This window comes from Bombina bombina, chromosome 4, assembly GCF_027579735.1.
Source record: "Bombina bombina isolate aBomBom1 chromosome 4, aBomBom1.pri, whole genome shotgun sequence".
NCBI classification, from domain to species: domain Eukaryota; kingdom Metazoa; phylum Chordata; class Amphibia; order Anura; family Bombinatoridae; genus Bombina; species Bombina bombina.
In genome coordinates this window covers 671,894,019-671,915,718 of record NC_069502.1, presented here as the reverse complement: position 1 = coordinate 671,915,718, position 21,700 = coordinate 671,894,019, and the positions used below count along the sequence as shown (strand labels likewise).

The window sequence follows — 21,700 nt, the reverse complement described above, 5'->3', positions numbered from 1 at the left end:
ACCCTTGAGTGCCTATGAGCTTGTCTAGTTTTACAGATCAGTAGATGTATTGTTTTAAACTACATTTTCTTCTATATTATAAAACTTGTACTCTATGACTGCATTTTCTCACTCTAATTTATAAATTAAACTGTCTGATCTGTCCTGATTCATACTTAGGATAGGACTATTAAATTAGAAAATATGTCTATGGTTGGAGTAGTAGATAATGCATTGAATACAGTCTAATATATACAAATACCAAAAGTTTTATTATATATATATTTTTTTGCAGCTTCAAAGAAATATATTGGCCTCAAATCCTAGGGTAACAAGATTCCACATTAACTGGGAAGACAACGCAGAGAAAATGGAGGAAATGGATAGCAGCAATCCCAACCTTCAGTCCTTGCTTTCCACAGAGGCTGTGCCATCAGCTTCTAAAAGCTGGTGCAACTCTGAGAACTCTCTAAATGTTATGTTAGAATCTCACATGGATTGCATGTGACTGTTTGCCAGACTCACATTTGTACTCTCAAGGAGTTTAAACAAACAGGACTTGTACACACGGATTCTGCATTTTCTGTACAAACAGTCCTGAGAATACTCCAAATGAAAAAACAACAAGTGAACTATAAAACAAACATTTTATAAGTGGAATTCCCAAAATCAGAACAAGGACTTTATCAATCCAGTGTCTCAACTTCAAGCAAGTTACAAAATTAAAGATACTGCTATTTATTATAAAGTTTTTGTTTAGTCTGCAGTAGACGCTACAAATCATCTGTTCCTGTTGCAGATCTCCAGGCTTACACAGGAATCTAAAGTGCAGTCCATAAGCATCAAATAGTCCTTCAATCCCTACAGTTTATAGAATTGTTTTCTCACAGCATTCAATCTAATAAATCAATTTCCATACAAATTTGAGCCGTGACAGCTATGCATTATGTAGATCGGTACGTGATAATTGTCCGACAAATGTTTGAATCTTGTAAATTATAAATTTGTGAATAACTGAATAAATATCAGTTATGTATTTCAATATTTTTCTGCATTTAAAACATTCTAGTGGGAAAAAGACATGATCACATTTTTTTTTACAGTATGTTATTTTAACACTAGCGACATTGTAATTATATGTGTTTAACCCTGCAGCGTCGCTTGTTTTAATATTACTTACCAACGACATTGTAATTATATGTGTTTAACCCTGCAGCATCGCTTGTTTTAATATTACTTACCAACGAATTAGATAATGTACATTTTTTTCACTGGAATAGCACTTTAATAGTGCAATAATAAATTACTGTCAGGGCACTTTATCAGTGCACAAATGCTTGATTTTAGCGGAGTTTAATCCCGCAAATGGGTTAAACACATGGTTAAAGTTAGCTCAAGAGCAGCAACACACAAGTATATGTACTATAATAAAATGCTGTAATGAATTAGAGAATTATATTATTGCACAATTATCTTCCTTCAATTCTGGCTTTTTAGTAGTGGAATTTACACCTGATTTCAATAATTACTATATTAGTGATGAAAGCACATGGCTGAATTCTTTTTTAAACCTTTATAGTAAATAAACCTGTATAATACCCTTTTGACACTTATCATTCAGCAATATTTGATAGTATGTATTGCAGATTCTTTAAAAATGGTTTTCATGCAGGTGAATTTCATAATACAACCTACATTTGGCAAATTGTTTTTAACCATGTAACATTATTTCTCAGGGACAAGATCGAATATTTTTTCCTCTCCACTAATTAACAGAAAAGTTCTATAACATTCTGTAAATGTTTTATGCAGAATTAAAGGTTTTATCTCTTTAATAAGAGTTGAACCATGTAGAAAGTTCATCATTTTCTGTATAACAGAGTATGTTTTATTGAGATATTTTTTTGATGTTGGTTTTTACAATAATGACTGTTTTTCCTTACAGGTTTTTTTGATCCTACATTGTTAGCGGACTTTATTTTCAAGTAAAGGGATAAATATGAATTGAACAAAAATATAGATATGAAAACAAGTTTATAAAAATGATGACAAAAATGCCTATTTGGATCAAAGCTTTTTGTAGCGTTTTCATTTCAAGGTGATCAGAACCAAAAATACCTTTTGCAGGAAAAAAAAAAAAAAGATTAATACTTAAAGGGACAGTCTAGTCAGAATTAAACCTTCATGATTCAGTTAGGGTGTGTATTTTTAAACAACTTTTTTGTCATCAAATTTTCTTTGTTCTCTTGGTATTCTTAGTTTAAAGCCTACCTAGGGTAGGCTCATATGCTAATTTCTAAGCCCTTGAAGGCTGCCTCTTATTTCAGTGCATTTTGACAGTTTTTCACAGCTAGACAGCCCTAGTTCATGTTTGCCATATAGATAACATTGTGCTCATTCCCGTGGAGTTATTTATGAGTTAGCACTGATTGGTTAAAATACAAGTCTGTCAAAAGAACTGAAATAAGGGGGCAGTCTGCAGAGGCTCTGTAACAAGGTAATCAGAGGTAAAAAGTATATTAATATAACGGTTTTGGTTATCCAAAACTGGGGAATGGATAATAAAGGTTATTATTACCCATAAACAATAAAAATTCTGGAGTAGACTGTCTCTTTAAGTTAAAGTGATGTCATATTCATAATATAGTGGGTTTATTGATTTGTAACTTAATGAAGGGAGTGCCTGAAGTTTCTGTAGTTTCTACTTCCCCTTTAGACCCTTCTTCATGAGAAAAAGAGAGAGAAAGAGGGAGAGAGAGAGGGGAATAAGGGAAGGGAGAGAGAAAGGATAAGATACAAAAAGAAAAAGGAGAAAATTAAATAAAAAGGGAAAACTAACAAGGGGATAAAAGGGCATACAAAGAGAGAAGAGCTCTACCAGGAACGAACAACAGCTCAGTAGCTTGTTAAATATATATATATTTATATTAAAAATAAAATATGACGTGGTAGCCATGAAAAAAAGAAGAGGAAATTGCACCAGAATTAAAAGGTTACTAGTCCTTACAAAGGGACTTTATACTGACGCCTAACCCTGCAAACGTAAAAAAAAATAATGCTCCAATACACAGTGGGTGCATATAATCTACAAATACAGACAAAGAAAACATGGCAACTAAAAAAAAAAAAAGCAGAATGTGCTAAAAATGTGGCAAGTGAGTAAAAAGTGATGACTCCAAGGTGAAGAGAGATGAGTGAAAATTATCAAGCATACTCACACATAAGAGTGGAAACTATACAAATACGTCTCTGGTACCGGTGAAACGTATCACAACTAGACAACTGATTGTTCCTCTTTCCCTTCTTGAGTAGGTGAGCTATATATTACAGTAGATATGTGACACGCTATGTTTTACGCTAATCCGACTGTATGTCTCATATAATCCTGCACTATTAACCCCTAACAACACATCTATAAAATGCTAAGGCTGTAAATACCTAAAGATTGGAACAGTTCCTTATTAAAGATGGTAGATTTTGTTTTATATGGCATGTATAAACCTCTAATGGATCTTTAAAAAAGGTTGGATCATCAAGTGTTCTACTTGCTATATTAAACCTCTATTTTATATTTATGTGACTGAACTAAGTTACTTGCGCTACATTGGATTGAAGGATCCTAGGTCTCACCACACCCTTAATTGTTATTGAAATATGTAGATCAGATGGGACTCATCTACTCGTATTAAGATCTTTAAGATATTCCCTAAATTAAGCGAGTTTAATCTGCCTGCTCATTCATAATAATGTCACTACTCCAAAGAAACCCTGCCGGTATCATTTTAATTATACGTTTTAGATATATCTCTACATCCTGTGATGTGCTCTACCAATATCATTCTATAGCAAGATAATGTTATTTATCAGTCACCTGCTACTATGGGCTGACTCTGCTCAATTTCCTATATCATTGTTGTTATTTCATTCCTCCAGTAGAACAGTATAGCATAATACATTGGACATGCTAAGTCTCCAATTACCCTGCACTACTTTCTTCTCTTAGCCTAGAATCTGTACTCTATGAATTTCTAACTTAGAAATTTAGTATTTAAATGGAACATAAAACTTAATGATTAATGTCAATCATTTGAATTCTGAACTCTGGAACAATATTCTTAATATTTGTCACTGACTAATAGATACGGAATGTATTCACCTACGCCTTCCAGAAAAGTCGGCTTGCAAAGAGAGCTATCTATACCCAACTCTAATAGAAAAATGCTCTCTTTCCCTGAGGGTCTAAATTTCTTTACAACATTTTTTTTTTTTTTTCTGTTTCTTGTGTGTTTTGTTTGTGTGCTGTTATAAAGTTAAACAAATGAGAAACTGTTATACTTTATGGTTATGCCTAAAATTGGATTCATATGAGTCTCCACTCAACACCTTATGTACAGAATGCAATCCCACTCTGTTAATTCTATTCAAATATGTACTGTAATTGCTCTGGTACCTTACTTGATGGATAACTATCAATATACTGTATTTTATGATTTTGCTAATATAAATTTAACTGCATTGATATTTTATGTTTCTCAATAAAAAGAGATTAAAAAAAAAAAACATATAATAAACACAAAAATATGTTTGGAGGGTTATAATCTGACTCCCTGGAGTATTCTAATTTAATATATGGTGGCTTCTGTACTTCCTTGAAATACAGCATTTAGACACCAGAAGGTCAGTACCTTAGCTGTTTTCAGACAAGACATTCCTACTAAATGATTGTAGGTGCACAAATAAACAGGGACACAGCCGAATAAGTTACTACTTTGAACAATTGTTTAGGGCTTTATAGACGTTTTTTCCAATTTACTATTGTTATCACATTTTGCACAGTCTTTTTATATTCACACTTGTGAATGTGCACAAGCTCACAGGGTATACGTATCCTAGTCTGTGATTGGCTGATGTCTGTCCCATGGTACAGGGGGCCGGCAAAAGCGAGAAAAAAATAATTTGTCAGAGAAAAATCGACTGTTTATTTGAAATTCAGAGTAGTTGTTATTGCATTGTCTTTTTATTATGCGATTGTCAACTATGTAATTCTACTGCATTGACTGTCCCTTTAAGAGGGAAAATAAAAAAAAAGTAAACAAATGTCCTTATATAGAGGACAGCGAGTCTAACTGATTCCTTGATTATAGTTTAATATGCACAACAGCATTTTTGCATGGGCAATCATCTTTTGATAATAAATTATCTAGAAGGGCTGCAGGGCATTTTTTGCAAGGAATATATAGAAAGCAGCATGAATCTACACAATATAGCCTAGATCACAAGTGGAGCAATACATTTTAATCACTCATTAGCACTAACTGCACTCAAGGTAAAACATGATCGCTCTCAGGTTAGCATTGGTATTACAAGTTGAAAGTAAAAAGTTAGCGTTTAAGTGAAAGACTCAAGTGCCCTAACTTTAGGACTCCCGATAACCCGACCACCCTATCTTTCCCTCCACATAGACTTCTATGGGGCATGCTAAAGAAAGCCTTTTCATTTTATCACTCACGCGATAAGTCAAAACTGTGTTAGAACAACTGCGCTAAAGCCAAAAGGTACGTTAGGAATACTTAAAATTCCTATGTTGCAAAGAAGAAATTATTATTTTTATTTTTAAATATATATTTTTCTCTGGGGTTAACTGCCTGGTTTGCTGGGAACTTTGCAGATGTCTGTCAGTGTTCAGGGCTGTGGAGTTTGCTGTGGCTTAGGATGTGCACCCAAGTCCAGTCTGTGAGTGAGGTCCATTCCTGTGTTTTGTATTTACATAGGGGAGGTTACAAAGCCTGTGTCACACTGGGAGGTTCCCAGTTGGTTTGTTTGGAAGTATGCATTGTGTGGGTGCTGGTTTAGGGTCCCAGGAAGGGGGAGACCTTGTCGTGGTCCTGGGCTTGATCCTTTGGCGCCAAATGTAACTGACTTCCCCCAGTTTTGCTTTTAAACATTACTGTGAACCTGCTGGCGAATGCCAAGCTAAGTTTTTTGTGATATATATATATATATATATATATATATATATATATATATATATATATATATATATATAAATAGTTTTTATAAACTAAACATACAGAGTTGAGAAATATACCTTAAAGGGACATAATCATGAAATAAAAAACTTTTGGGTTTCACAATTTTCATATTTACTTCTTTTATCAAATTTTCATCATTCTTTTATTATCCTTTGTTGAAGAACTCTACTTGGGGCCTAGCTGAACACATTGGGTGAGACAGTGACAAGCAGCTATCTCAGTTGAAAAAAGTAAAACTGTGTTCTTAGCGCAAAATATAAGAGAGATACTGTGCTTTCTTTTAAATATTGATCCAGAGAAGAGATCAAAAATTAAGAACAGTTATTTTGATAACAAAAATAAAGTGCTGGTATAAGAAATAGGAGGTAATAAAAAACAGTACCCATATTGTAAACCTGGTAGCCAGTATTTTTAAATTGGGCTAATTAAAAATGTAGTATCACAATAAAACGAAATTAATAATACTAATTGCATAAACCAAAATAAAATAAAGACAGTTTAATCAAGCAGCTAGCTCACAGTAGTACATTACTTCTGAGCCTACCTATGTATGCTTTTCAACAGTGGATACCAAAAGAACAAAGCAAATTACATAAGAGAAATCAATCCAAAAATTGTTAAAAATGGCATGTTCTTTCTGACTCCCTTTAAAATGACATTGCTCTCCTGCAAATCTGTACACAGAATCAACCCAAACTAAGTTTCAAGAAGCTCACTGAATAAAAGATTGTTTGGAGTGCAATAGATCTGCACAAGGACCTAAGTGTTAGGAGAGAGGGACAAGCATTAAAAATGAATCTAATGTCATTTTTTTAGTTAAATAAAAATATTTACATTTTTATTATTAAGGTAATGTTTTTTTTTAATTTAAATAAAAATATTTAAAATTATTAAAAAGGTAATCCTTATTTTTCTCCTTCCAATAAAGCACAGTGGAAAAGGTGATCAAATATGATATGAATGATTAACTAATTAAGCGGAAGATAGTTCACCTCCCAATGTTTTCAATCATTTTAATGATCTATATATGCATATCTAATAATATATAACCAAATCAGTAATGTTATGATATACCTGGAAAAATAATCTGAAAAGTTATTATTCTAAAAATGAAACCATGATTTAAATTGATCTTACCGACTAGTGTTTGAGCCCTTCCCAGTCAAACACCTTGTGATATTCCATACACCTTTTTTAACCCTTTTAAAACATGTTTTTGAATACAGGTATACCTCACTTCACAGCGCTTCGCTAATACAGCGCTTTGTGGGGCTGAAGTTCATCTTCCAAGGATTTTGAAACAGTGCTGTAATCATCGTGAGAGTGCGAGAAAAGTGACTGGCACCATTTTGTTATGCGCAGTTCACTCTGTTTACAGCATTACAGTGCAATCTGTGTCTGTGTTGTAGTCTGGCAAATTTTACTACAGTAATTGTCACTATTTTACAGGTACAGTATTTATTGAATACTAATTGAATACTGTGCTGTGCTAGTGTTAAACTAAAAGTAGCACTATTGCACCCCTAATATATGTTAGTTCAAATATGTTTACAAGTTTTTAAACACACTGGAAAGTGAAAAAAAAGCTAAAACCGCCTTGTTTCACTTTAATGCGGTTTTCACTTTACAGCGGGGCTCCGGTCCCTTACCCGCTGTATGAGCGGGGTATACCTGTATAAATGTAATTGTATTTATTAACAAAGTGTATATATGAGTATAATACTTTATATTAATATGTTTTACTTGTGTTTTGTGAATCTTTTTTAACCCTTGCACTTTACAGCTTGCGCAAATTCTTCTAGCGCTATTTGGGCTTTCGCTTGAGCACAACCCATAACTTTTAACCCTTTCATGACATAGGCAATTGTCCAAGTTCTGAACGTAAACAAAATCTTGAATTTCAGCTATATGTCTTTTCAACCATAATTTACCCCTTTCACATTAAGTGCACCCACACTAATTATATATTGTTTTTCAGAGGACCGATAGGGCTTTCTTTTGTCATCAAATATTTATTTCTCAACTATAATTTTATATGAAAAAATTCCAAGTAAGTGTGAGAATTTAAGAAATTTTAAGTTTTCCAAACGATTTTATTGGGAATATCATATCATCATCCTGATATATATTACTGCAATAAAACACCCATACTTGTGTTCAGCGATGTCCCATGAGTATAACGAGATACCCCCATGTACAGGTTTTCTGAGATTTCTGGAATTTACAAGGCCCAACATAGGACCTACCCATTTACATAGAAATCTGGCACATTCATTTTCTGGGCTTAAGTCTCCTGTCATACATTATAGCAACCCAGGAATGAAAATTACTCCGATCATGGCATACCATTTACAAAAGTAGACACCCCAGGGTATTCCAAAAGGGCCATGTCACATCTTTTTGTGAAGCCCCTTAGTCACAGCACCTGGCCAAATGTAGTGGTCATTTTTGTTGTATGCGTTTTTTACACAAACACTGCATTTTGGCTGTTTCTGTCATCAACCTTTTATGTTTGGCTGCTATAAAACACACATATTTGTGTTTGTCAATGTCCTATGAGTACAACAGTACCCCCCATGTACTATGTTTTGCTGCTATAAAACACACCTATTTGTGTTTGTCAATGTCCTACAAGTACAAGAGTACCCGCCATGGGTTTACAGAAGTTACAGGGCCAAATATGGGGTCTGTCCATTTACATGGAAATTTGGCACATTCATTTTATGGGCCTATGTCCTCTTTGAGACATTATAGCAGCCCAGAAATGAAAATAAACCCATCATGGCATACCATTTACAAAAGTAGACACCCCAGGGTATTCCAAAAAGGGCCATGTCACGTTTTTTTGTGAAGCCCCTTAGTCACAATACCTGGCCAAATGTAGTAGGCATTTTTGTTGTATACGTTTTTTACACAAACACTGCATTTTGGCTGCTTCTGTCATCAACCTTTTATGTTTTGCTGCTATAAAACACACATATTTGTGTTTGTCAATGTCCTACGAGTACAACAATACCCCCCCCCCCCATGTACAGGTTTTATGGGGTTTACAGAAGTTACAGGGCCAAATATGGGGTCTGCCCATTTCAGTTTTCATGCGTGGAAATTTGGCACCTTGATTTTCTGGACCTATGTCCATTTTGACACATTGTAGCAGCCCAGGAATGAAAATTACCCCATAATGGCATACTATTTTCAAAAGAAGACACCCCAGGGTATTCCAAAAGGGCCATGTCACATCTTTTTGTGAAGCTCCTTAGGCATAACATCTGGCCAAATGTAGTGCTCATATTTTTTGTATGCGTTTTTTGCACAAACACTGCACTTTGGTTGTTTCTGTCATCAACCTTTTATATTTTGCTGCTATAAAACACACATATTTGTGTTTGTCAATGTCCTACGAGTACAACAGTACCCCCAATGTACAAGTTTTATGGGGTTTACAGAAGTTACAGGGCCAAATATGGGGTCTGACTATTTCAGTCTTTATGCATGGAAATTTGGCACCTTGATTTTCTGGGCCTATGTCCTCTTTGAGACATTATAGCAGCCCAGGAATGAAAATTACCCCATCATGGCCATTTGCAAAAGTAGATAAACCAGAGTATTGAAAAAAGGACTATGTTTAGTCTTTGTTTGTAGCCACTTAGTCACAACATCATTTTTAGTTTATCACAAAAACACTGCCTTTTTGCTGTTTATATCATCCTTCTATGTTTTACTGCTATAATACACCCATCTTTGTGTTCAGCAATGTCCCATAAGTACAACAATACCCCCTATGCACAGGTTCTACGTGGTTTCAGGAAGTTACAGCGCCCAATATAGGGTCTGCCAATTTGCATGGAAATTTGGCACATTGATTTTCTGGAACAATGTTGCCTTTGAGACAGTATGGCAGCCCAGGAATGAAAATTACCTCATCATGGCATACCATTTACAAAAGTAGACAACCCAGGGTATTGAAAAAGGGTTATGTTTAGTCTTTTTTTGTAGCCACTTAGTCACAAAACCTGGTCAAATTTAGTGGTCATATATTTTGATTTGCTTTTTTTCACACAAACACTGCCTTTTTTCTATTTGGATCATCATCCTTATATGTTTTACTGCTATAATACACCCATATTTGTGTTCAGTGATGTCCCAACAACAATACCCCCCATGCACAGGTTTTATGGGGTTTCAGGAAGTTACAGGGCCCAATATAGGGTCTGCCCATTTACATGGACATTTGGCACATTGATTTTCTGGACCTATGTTGCCTTTGAGACAGTATGGCAGTCTAGGATTGAAAATTACCCCCCTCATGACATACCATTTGCAAAAGTGGATAACTCAGGATATTCTAAAATCAGTATTTTAGTTGTTTTGTATAACTTATCATGGCCTTAGAGTGGATGGGTTTAACGTATAAGGGGGCAGGACAAGGTCAGGGGATTTTATGAAGTTAGGAATACAGAATAATAAAATAAATTAGGAACACATACAGGTTGCTTTCAAATTAAAAGTTTAACTCTGTGTGATATACAGTATTCAAAAGCAATCAGTGATACAGAGGCCAGGTTGAGAGGGGCAGTCAGGGCAATGGTAACTAGAATCCTTCCTCACTCCTTTTTTATAGCAGACTCTGCATCTTTTCTGGGGTGTTTGTTTGCAGGCAGTAGGGGGGGATCCTAGTGGGAAAATGCCTGCCGCAGAGTCGCTCGACATTTTCAGATTGAACAGTGGAAGGATTAGGGGTCTGGTTAAACAAAATATCAGATGTTACATTTAACACAAATTCCAAAAAAGTATAAGGTTTCCCTTTGCCTGATTTTTTGTAGCGCACATATGCATTATATACTGCGATCTGCATAATATAAAAAGCTACTTTTTTGTACCAAGTTCTTGTTTTTCTTTGAATTAGATATGGCTGCAGGCACCGGTCAGCTAAATCTACCCCCCCCCCATGTTTTTGTTGTACTCCACAATGCACTTTGGTTTTAGGATCTGTGCAGATCTTCCCTTCACAGACACTGGCACTGTAGCTTCATCGTGCATTGTGGAGAGCATGTACACATCTTTTTTATCAGTGTACCGAAGGGCCAGTAGCTCATTGTGGCGTAAAGCTGACTTTGTACCCCTACTTTTTTTTCCATACGTCAGCTTCTGGGGGGAAACCTGTGCAATTTTTTTCTCGTTGTGCCACAGGCCACGGTTTCAAAATGAAATAAAAATTTGAATAGCTCTGTGCTCGTGTAAAAATTATCGAACCACAAATGGTACCCTTTATTTAGCAGGGGTAGTAGGAGATCCCACACAATTTTCCCACTTGTTCCAACTGAATCTGGGCAGCCAAGTGGATCCAAGTGGCTATCTTTACCCTGGCAGATGCGAAATGCCCAGGTATACACAGTACTGCATTCACAGAGTTTATAAAATTTTACCCCATAGCGGGACCTCTTTGATGGTATATATTGCTTGAAAAGCAATCTCCCCTTTTATTTCATGAGGGACTCATCAATGCAAATGTCCTGCTCAGGGATGTAAACGTCTTTAAATTTTTGGGACAGGTGGCTTATCAGGGGCCTTAGTTTATATAACCTGTCATGCAGGGGGTCATTTCTGGGGGGGCACTGGGTATTATCATTAAAATGGAGAAAACGCAGCAACTGCTCATATCTGTCCCTCTTCATAACCCCTGGAAAAAGAGGGGTAGCCAGGATGGGGTTCTGGCTCCAGTATGATTGTATGCTTGGTTTCTTCACAATCCCCATTATTAATGTCAGGGCCCAAAACTTTTTAGTCTCCGGTATGTCAGTCGGGTGCCAGGTATTTTTTCTGACAGAGATTTTTGGACAAATACTGGCTGGCATATAAATTTGTTTGAGCAACTATATCCTCAAACATGGCATCTGTCAGAATCAGGAAGATATAGTTTATTGGCTCACATACTGGAATATCACTTGTGATGCCAGGAGTCTCTGTAAACTCTGAGGTGAGGGTAGGTGGCGCAAATCAATGCTGATTCCCTGTAACAACGTGTTACTATCCCAATGTTGGTTGTAAATATCTTTATATTCTTCGTTATGTGAGTATTGCTGTGATTCTATTTAGCCCAAATTGCTACGTTTTAATTACTACAATTGCTATTAATTTCGAGTATTCTATTTGTGTGACTATGTATTAATAATATACTCCTTACATAAATAAAAGCCAATATGCTGGTTATGTATAAAACAATTTTATTTAGTCATAAAATATATATATATGTATACACTTTTCATATTATTGACACCGGTGTCTAATGATACTTTTTAAAAAAATATAAAATATACAATATCAAGTTAAAAGTAAATAGAATGATGATAAAAAGATATTAAAACGTAGGTATATGCGTTAAGAGTTGCGTGTTTCCACAGTAAAGGCCAATTTACATTGGTAGGTTTACAATGTTATTGACATTCAATCTGTATATATTTTAGCAATGTGCTTCTAATAGTCCTGGTTTTCTAAACGCTTTAACCTTACAGTTTTGGCCGGGTATACGTGATGGTTCACTATATTATATTAGTGCTGTTAGTGCTGTATTAATTGTGCTTTAAAAGTACCTTAAAGTGTATCCGTGTGATGACACTTTTTACGTTGGAGAATACTGCGGTTAAATATATGCCGCTATTTGATTCCCTTTAGTGTATCCGTCTGATGACACTTTATACGTTGGAGATTACTGCGGTTAAATATATGCCGCTGTTTGATTCCCTTTAGTGACTGGGTTTGCTAGGTGAGTCGTGATGTTAGATCTCTCTGGCGGTTAAATATATGCCGCTACGATGACTTTGTTGCAGTCTGAGTTCAACCTGCAGTAGATAAAAATAGATGATGTTACTCTTCGTGGTGATTCACACTGACGAAAATGCTTCCTGCGGTTCCCGTGACCGCTTGATGTGTTGTCGGTCAGTGACCGATCTGGCTCCTAAAGGATGGTGGTTCCTGATACTTTCTCCGTCAGGTATGAAATCTTTGCCGCTTCAGATGTTTATTCTTCTGCCTCCGTTTACTATAAGAGAAAGAAGCACAGAGGCGCCAACATGGCCTAGTAACGTCACGGCAGTCAGATACAAAACATCAGCAGGATAGGAAATATACTCACAAGCGTAGCGCACCCAAATGGTGCTATTGTGGCAGCCTGGAACATCAAACAGTGGTCCAGCTCACTGGTGTCTCCAGCCAGATAGAGATGATCCTTGGCGAGGGCCTATCCTATGATGCCTATAAGGGCAAAAAAGGCACACACATAGCCCAGTAACGTTTGTACACCAGATATAAAAGGATTCAAGGTTGTACTTACAGGAAACAAAGCACCACCAGGTGCAATATCAGCAGTACTAGGACCTCTCAGCCGCCCAGTGGACTGTGGAATCCAATTTGCAGGATGCAGAAAATCACCACTTTGGAAGATAGAACTAGCACACACACTCTGCCCCCAAACAGGAGCAGAATAATTGTGATAAAGCAAGTGTATATTTAAAAACTTTTATTTTAAAAACAGCAACATGTTTCTCAGCCACCACAGGCTGTTTCCTCAGGCTATCAAGCTGAGGAAACAGCCTGTGGTGGCTGAGAAACATGTTGCTGTTTTTAAAATAAAAGTATAGATCACGCCACACCAGGATGACCGTCCTATGACAGAGAGCTGCCTTCTTTCTTTTGGATTATTCTTTGTGTGGACATTTTTGTTATTTGATTATACTAATATCATCTGGGTCCACTTGTGAGCATATCATCTCTAATAATCTGATATAAGTGTGCTAGGTTTATTGTATATTCTCTTAATTATCTGTATATATCTGCTTACTGTTTGCTGCTTATTGTTAGCGCCCCCTAGGAGTGTGGTGTATGTTTTATATGCACCACCCTCCTTATATCTTTTGCCTCCGTTTACTGTCGGTCAGTGACCGGTCCGGCTTTTGTTCTTTGATGTTTGGATGGAAGCGCTCTTCTTGTGTCCTGCAAATCCGTGTGAGGGTGCTCGGGTATCAACGCGTTTCGGCTTCAAAGCCTTTCTCAAGATACCTGATGGGTAGATTGGCCTGCTATTTATACCTGTTTCGGTTAACTGTTAAACTGCCAGTAAGATGTTATTGTAATTTTCACTTTTAGTTAGTTTGTGAATTTGAAGATTTTAACATTCAACAAGACTTGATTCTGGGTAAATTATCTTACAGACATACTTTTCAGATATTTGTACTTTATCATTTGTGATTATTCATTTCTTATTGTGCACAATATTGCAACATGGCTATGAGGAGTATGTTATTAATCATATATCAAGACTTGATTCTGGGTAATTTTTCATACAAACATGTTTTTCAGATGTTTATACTTTGTCGTATGTGAGTATTCATTTTTTATATTGTGCACACTTTGGAGTGTGTTATTACGTTCCCCAGATATTTATGGCTGTGCGCTAGTTTGTTGATTTTAACTATATGTGTTTAGGCGTAAAAATCTTTATTAGCATAAACTCTGATTATAGGTAAAATTTAAATAAAATTGATAATATCGACAAATTATTCTAGTTTGTGGTAATAGATCGACAAATTATTCTATGGTGTGGATAGTTATTTTATTATCTTATACAGATTTTACAAATCCTGAATTTGTAGATCAGAAGTTACAACACCTAAAATTTTAAAATTTCAAATTTGTAACTTTTTACTTCGTTGACGGACTCTAACATATATATATCCCTAACTAAAACCGTTGTTCGATTGTAAAACTGGTACATCATTAACTTCAGGTTTGGAGTATTGGGACGTATAGCGATGAACTGGTACATCTTTGACTTTGCGTCTGGACTATTAGGAAGTGTCTTGATATATTATTTCGTGTGTCTAATAAATTAATAATCATTGGAATTTTGAATTTGATTGTTCCTTGATGTGTTTTATATATACCTATTGCGTGATACGGAAGTAATTAAAGTCTTATTTTCCATAGATAATTTGGTTTGGGGTGTGCTACAGGATGGCGTTTAAGTCCATTTCACTATTTAGACCTTTTGGGTGTAGAGTACCCATTTCGAATATTAATTTGGCTTCTTGGTGTAGAAGTTGTTTTGAAGTGTGCGTATAGTTTTGTGTTATCTCTTTCTTTTTCAATACTTAGGATGTGTTCTCTCATCCTGTCCTTCAACTTTCTGCTCGTTTGGCCTAAGTATTGAAGTTTGCAAGTGCATTCTATTAGATATATGATATTGTTATCCGTGCATCTGATAATGTCATTTATTTTTACTTCTTTATTTGTCACAGTTGATCTGACTGATTTAGATTTGGTACTGTGTTTACAAGATTTACACTCATGGCATGGGAAAAAAACAGATATGGTTTCATTATTAAGGTCTCGTTGGATAGTGTGATTTTTTTGTTGTTTGTACTCGCTAGGTGCTAGGATATTTTTCAGACTGGTGGCTTTTCGAAATATAATATCTGGATGTTGTTTTAATCTTTTTCCAAGGATAGGGTCACTTTTTGCAAGATGCCAGTGTTTCTTTATAATGTTTTCTATCTGTTTGTATTGGCTGGAATATGTGGTGATGAATGGAATGTGATAAGGGTCTCTGTCCTCATGTTTCATCGTGTTATTTTTATCCTCCAGAAGGGCCTTTCTATCTATTGATCTGACTTGTTTTTTTGTGTCTACTAGAATTTTAGGGTGATATCCCTTTTCAGCAAATCTTTTGTCTAAAATTTCAGCTTGTGTGTCGTAGTCAGTTACTTTGGTGCAATTCCTTCTTATTCTCGAGTACTGCCCTTTAGGTATATTATTCTTCCATTTTGCATGGTGGCAACTTTTATAGTCAATGTAGCTATTTGCATCTACTTTCTTAAAGAAAGTCGTTGTGGTGATTTCGTTATTTATTATGGCTATCTCTATGTCTAAAAAGCTGATTTTAGTTTTGTTATGTTCATGTGTAAACTTTAAACCGAAGTCGTTATTATTAAAGTCTAGTATGAACTCTTCTAATAGTTCCTCATCTCCTCTCCAAATGATGAATATGTCATCTATGAACCGTTTATAGAGCACGAGATTCGCACCCCACGGAGTGTTCGATAAAAATTGCTCCTCAAAATGTCCTACAAATAAATTAGCGTAACTGGGTGCGAATCTCGTGCCCATAGCTGTTCCTCTTTTTTGTATATAATGACTTCCGTTGAAAGAAAAATAGTTATTTCTGAGTATGAATTCCATACACTGCAATATAAATTCTTTTTGGGGTTTTTCCATTTCGCTGTCTTTCGTTAAAAAGGAATTTGTGGCTTCTAAGCCTTTTGAATGGTCTATGCATGTGTATAAGCTACTTACAACGCAAGTAACTAGGATGTAGTTTTCTTTCCAATTGATATGATCAATTAGATTCAGGAAATGCTTAGTGTCTCTTAAGTGAGAAGGTATGTTTTTGACATATTTTTGAAGAAAGAAGTCAGTGTATTGAGATAGGTTTGATGTCAGTGAGTTTATTCCTGATATTATGGGCCGTCCTGGGGGGTTGGTTAAATCCTTGTGGATTTTCGGCAGGAAATAAAAGACTGGAGTTCTGGGATGTTCTATCAAAATAAAATTGAGTTCTTGGTTATTTATTATGCCTTTGTCTTTTGCTGAGAGGATCATTTTTTCTAAATTCTTTCTCATTTGCTCTATAGGGTTACCTGTTAATTTATTGTATGTGGTTTTGTCCCCTAATAATCTGTCGGCTTCTTTAAGGTAATTTTCTGTGTCCATAATGACAACTCCCCCCCCTTTATCAGCTTGTTTTATAGTGATGTTTTTGTTCTCTTTAAGCTCTTTTAGAACCTCATTTTCATTTTTACTTAAATTCCATTTAAGCTCTTTATTTTCTTCTAGTTTTTCAATATCCTCTTTTACCTTTTTCTCAAATGTTTCAATCATACTACCTTTTTCTTGAGTGGGGTTAAAAGTGGATTTTTGTTTGAAATTGGTGTGAATGTATTTTGATGTGTAGTTACTGCTATTTTCCAGAGGATTTTTCAAAAAATACTTTTTAGGGCTAATTTTCTTGTGAATTGATTCACATTAATCAGGGTTTCAAATTTGTTGATTTTACAGGACGGGGCAAATGATAGACCTTTGTTGAGTATTGTTTTTTGTTTGTCATTTAGTGTTAATTTACTCAAATTAAAGATACCTTTAGGTTCTATTTTGATTTCTTCGTTGCTTTTTTTGAATCTCCCTCCCCTTCCTCTGTTTCCTCTAATCTTCTTTTTCCTTTCGGTGGGTCGTGTGTTTGGTTTGGGCCTTCTTCTAAAAAAGATCTATGGTTTATTGTTTTGGTGGATGTAGTGGGAGTTCTAGCTTCTTCTTCCTGACTTAGTGCACTGTATCTGTTTTGGTGTTCTAAATTTCTTTCTGGTGGATGTGTGGTGGTGCTCTGTTTTTTGAAATTTTCTTTTGTTTTCGGTGATTGTGGTCTCTTAAAATTTTCCTTTGGTGTTTCCCTATCTAGTTTTTCTTTATTTTGATTTCTCCAAGTGTGATTGTGATTGTAATTGTCATAATTGTGGTTTTCAAATCTTCTTTCCCCATGGTTTCTATGATTTTGAAAATGTGAATCTCTATTCTCATCTTGGTAGTGTTCATATTTGTTAAAATGTGAGTCTCTGTTTTCACCTCTATACTGTTCATTTCTATTGTATTGGTGCTCATTAGCATCTCTATAGTTATTTCTGTAGTGGTGATTTCTATTTGAATTTTGGTAATTATTTGAATTTTGGTAATCGTGCTGTATATAGTTTCTGTGTTCTTGTGTATATTCCTCTTCCGTGTTGTGTCTATTATCTTCCTTGTGTGAATGTCCCGTGTTCCTTCTTCCTTGTTGTAATTCTCTATTGCTATGTCTATATTCATTATAAGTGTATTCGTTATGTCTATAGTTGTCACGTCTGTAATTTCTATTTCTATCATTGTCCCAGTTTCGGTATTGATTATAGTAATTACTTGGTCTTTGGAATCTATTTATGTAATTTCCTTTGTTATGATTGTGGTATCTATGATAGTTATAGTTGCTATCATTTCGTGTTTGATTCAAGGTCTTTCCTGTGTTTTGTTGCTCAACCTGCATGTTCCCTGTCTCTGGTTCATTAATGAATTTTTTATTATTACTAAAAAGTAATCTGTGATTAGGTTGTGTTTCTTCATTGTTATTATCTGTTTGTCTTTTATAGTCCTCAATGTCTCTATTGAATTTTTTCCATTTTACTTCTATTATGTCTTTGTTCAATTCACCTAGTTTTTTTAGCTATTTCTTGTTGTTTTGTGTTTAAAGAATCTGTTAGATCTGTATGTTCCAATTTTTCTTTATAATTTTGAATTTTGATCCCTAATTCCTGTGAAGTTATTTCTCTTGATTTTATAATTACTGTTATAAGTTTAAGGGAAGCTGTTTCCAGAATGTCAAACCACTCTTTACTATGTTCTTCGTTTAGTTCGAACGTGCAATCTTTTTTAAGTCGTAGTCCCCTAGGGACCATATTTTCTTTTATGTATTTATTTAAGAAAGCTAACTCCAATTTTTGTTTTATTTCCTTAAATAGAATATTTTCTAATTCGCTTATAGTGTCTTTCTCATTTATATAATCTATTTTATTAAAATTTGAGTTCATGGGGTCAATTTTATTTGAAATATCATCAAGAATGTTATTCCTAGTATTAAATATGTCCATACTTCCGAAGTTTATAACTTTGGTGAACCTTTCTTAACAGTCTTGGGATAAAATAATGTATGTACGTTTGGGATAGTGGTTAGACTGTAAGTAAGGAGGGGATCAATGCACACCTTATAAAACTTTATCCCAATGTTTTATAGAAATGAGCTGAGGTGAGGGTAGGTGGCGCAAATCAATGCTGATTCCCTGTAACGACGTGTTACTATCCCAATGTTGGTTGTAAATATCTTTATATTCTTCGTTATGTGAGTATTGCTGTGATTCTATTTAGCCCAAATTGCTACGTTTTAATTACTACAATTGCTATTAATTTCGAGTATTCTATTTGTGTGACTATGTATTAATAATATACTCCTTACATAAATAAAAGCCAATATGCTGGTTATGTATAAAACAATTTTATTTAGTCATAAAATATATATATATGTATACACTTTTCATATTATTGACACCGGTGTCTAATGATACTTTTAAAAAAAATATAAAATATACAATATCAAGTTAAAAGTAAATAGAATGATGATAAAAAGATATTAAAACGTAGGTATATGCGTTAAGAGTTGCGTGTTTCCACAGTAAAGGCCAATTTACATTGGTAGGTTTACAATGTTATTGACATTCAATCTGTATATATTTTAGCAATGTGCTTCTAATAGTCCTGGTTTTCTAAACGCTTTAACCTTACAGTTTTGGCCGGGTATACGTGATGGTTCACTATATTATATTAGTGCTGTTAGTGCTGTATTAATTGTGCTTTAAAGTACCTTAAAGTGTATCCGTGTGATGACACTTTTTACGTTGGAGAATACTGCGGTTAAATATATGCCGCTATTTGATTCCCTTTAGTGTATCCGTCTGATGACACTTTATACGTTGGAGATTACTGCGGTTAAATATATGCCGCTGTTTGATTCCCTTTAGTGACTGGGTTTGCTAGGTGAGTCGTGATGTTAGATCTCTCTGGCGGTTAAATATATTGTGATGCCAGGAGTCTCTGTAAACTCTGGCATTTATGGGGCAGTAAAATTTGGGGGTAGCCAATTGTGTTCATTTGTGAAATGCCTCCTTTTAGGTGGCGGGCAGGGAGCACCAGCATTAGATGTATCACTCAGGGGCTCTATATCTGATGCCGTAAGGGTTGCGCTGTCAGACAGAGCAGAGAGAGTTTCACTCCCTGAATCTTCAGCAAGAATGGCATAAGCCTCTTCTGCTAGATAGCGTGCCATAAGGGATTTTTTTCAATACAAATTCCCACTTCACCTCCCCCAAAATCCCACTAAACCACCCCAATTACCACCTCCCAATTACCACCCACCTATTCCCACCCACCCTATTCCCTCAGATTTTTTGTTATTTCTTTTTTTTATATATATATATATATATATATATATTTATTTTTTTTTATAAACAAAAAAAAAACAGAAAAGCACTGGGAAGGGTAGTGATTGGAAACAGCAGGGAAGGGGTTAACAATGACTAAATGATCCCCAGAAATAAACTTATAGGCACTGATCAAAGCCCTGACAGGCTGATCACTGTGATATTAGGCTGATCACTGTGATATTAGGCTGATCACAGTAGCAGCTCAGTGATCAGCAGCAAAAAAATAAAATAAAAAAAATAATAAGATTAAAATATATATATATATATATATATATATATATATATATATATATATATATATTTGCAACCCCCCACTAATAAACCCAAAACGTTTTTGATCAGCACTGATCAAAGCCCTAACAGGCTAACCAAAAATATATTAGGCTGATCACAGTAGCAGCTCTGTGATCAGCAGCAAAAATATATTTTTTTTTTTTGTATTTATATTTTTTTCCCTCGCTAGCTTTCTACAGCACACCACAAACGCTAAGCTGTCTTCCTCTCTCTCTTAGATTGCACTGAGGGAAGAGAGGAAGTGGATACACCTGTAACAGCCAATGATTCCACTCATTGGCTGTTACAGTGTTACAGGGGACAATCAATACACCCCCTCCATGCTGATTGGATCCTGGGGAAGTGCCTGAGGTGCTAGGCACATCCCCCAACCGGATCCATAACAAAAAAAATAATGGAGGGGGCACAGGAGCTACAAACCGTTATGACGTTAACTTGTAGTATTAGCAATATTTAGTGCAGTCACAATCTCCATTGAAAGTAATGGGTTTGCTAGAGTGATGTTGGCCACACTAAACCTTCTCTGGTTTTACCATGAATTTGTAATATCAAGTTGTGCACTAATTTTAGTGCAATACAGCAATACTGCCTATCGTGTACCGCACCAGCATTGGCGCAACTTCTAATTTGGGCCTATAATGGTAAATTACAATATAAAAGTTTTGCAAAACTGAAAATGTAATTCTGTAATCTAAAAAACAACAAAAATACCCATCAAATTACTTAGGGGCCAAAATAGTCGAACAATCTGAAGACTATTGACTCCACACTGCTGTGTGTTTAACCCCTGAAAAGTGGTTAACAGTCTAGGGATGCACCGAAATGAAAATTCTGGACCGAAACCGATACCGAAAATTCAGGATGATCCTGGCCGAAAACCGAAACGAAACCGAAATTGTTTTTTTCTTTTTTAACTACAGTGTGTGTGTGTGTAGCTGAGAGAGCTTGTAGGCGGGAAAGCTCCAACAAATGGACATGGTTACTTGTACAGTAGGGCGTGATCTGCAGTGAAACTGGAGCTCTATAAGGGAGAGCGTGGTTATAGCCAGACAACAATACGAGGTAGACATGCGTTTTGTTTTTGGTTGTAGTTATCGTTGCGATGGGCGTGGTTGCACCTGATCGTCTCTCATCGTATCTCCGCCTAGTTCATGTCTCACACTGACCCATCACATTATATGTCCGGAGCCCCGAATGGAGTCTGCCTATCACCAGGACTACCGGACTTAGCTATGACCTTATGTGCACGGTGGTTATAGAAGATACTGTGCTTTTTTGTGTACACTG

At 35.5% G+C, this 21,700-nt stretch overlaps 2 protein-coding genes across 2 annotated transcripts in view; one reads left to right on the top strand and one right to left on the bottom strand.

The window, feature by feature from the left end:
* Positions 1-4,600, top strand: part of ASF1A (anti-silencing function 1A histone chaperone) — a 64,603-nt gene extending 60,003 nt beyond the window's left edge. Inside the window, exon 4 of the mRNA XM_053710790.1 lies at positions 275-4,600. Coding sequence (XP_053566765.1) covers positions 275-487 — 213 coding nt within the window. The 3' untranslated portion in view covers positions 488-4,600. The remainder of the gene's footprint in view (positions 1-274) is intronic.
* MCM9 (minichromosome maintenance 9 homologous recombination repair factor) overlaps positions 1-21,700 on the bottom strand; it is a 238,252-nt gene that overhangs the window by 195,388 nt on the left and 21,164 nt on the right. The window lies entirely within an intron of this gene.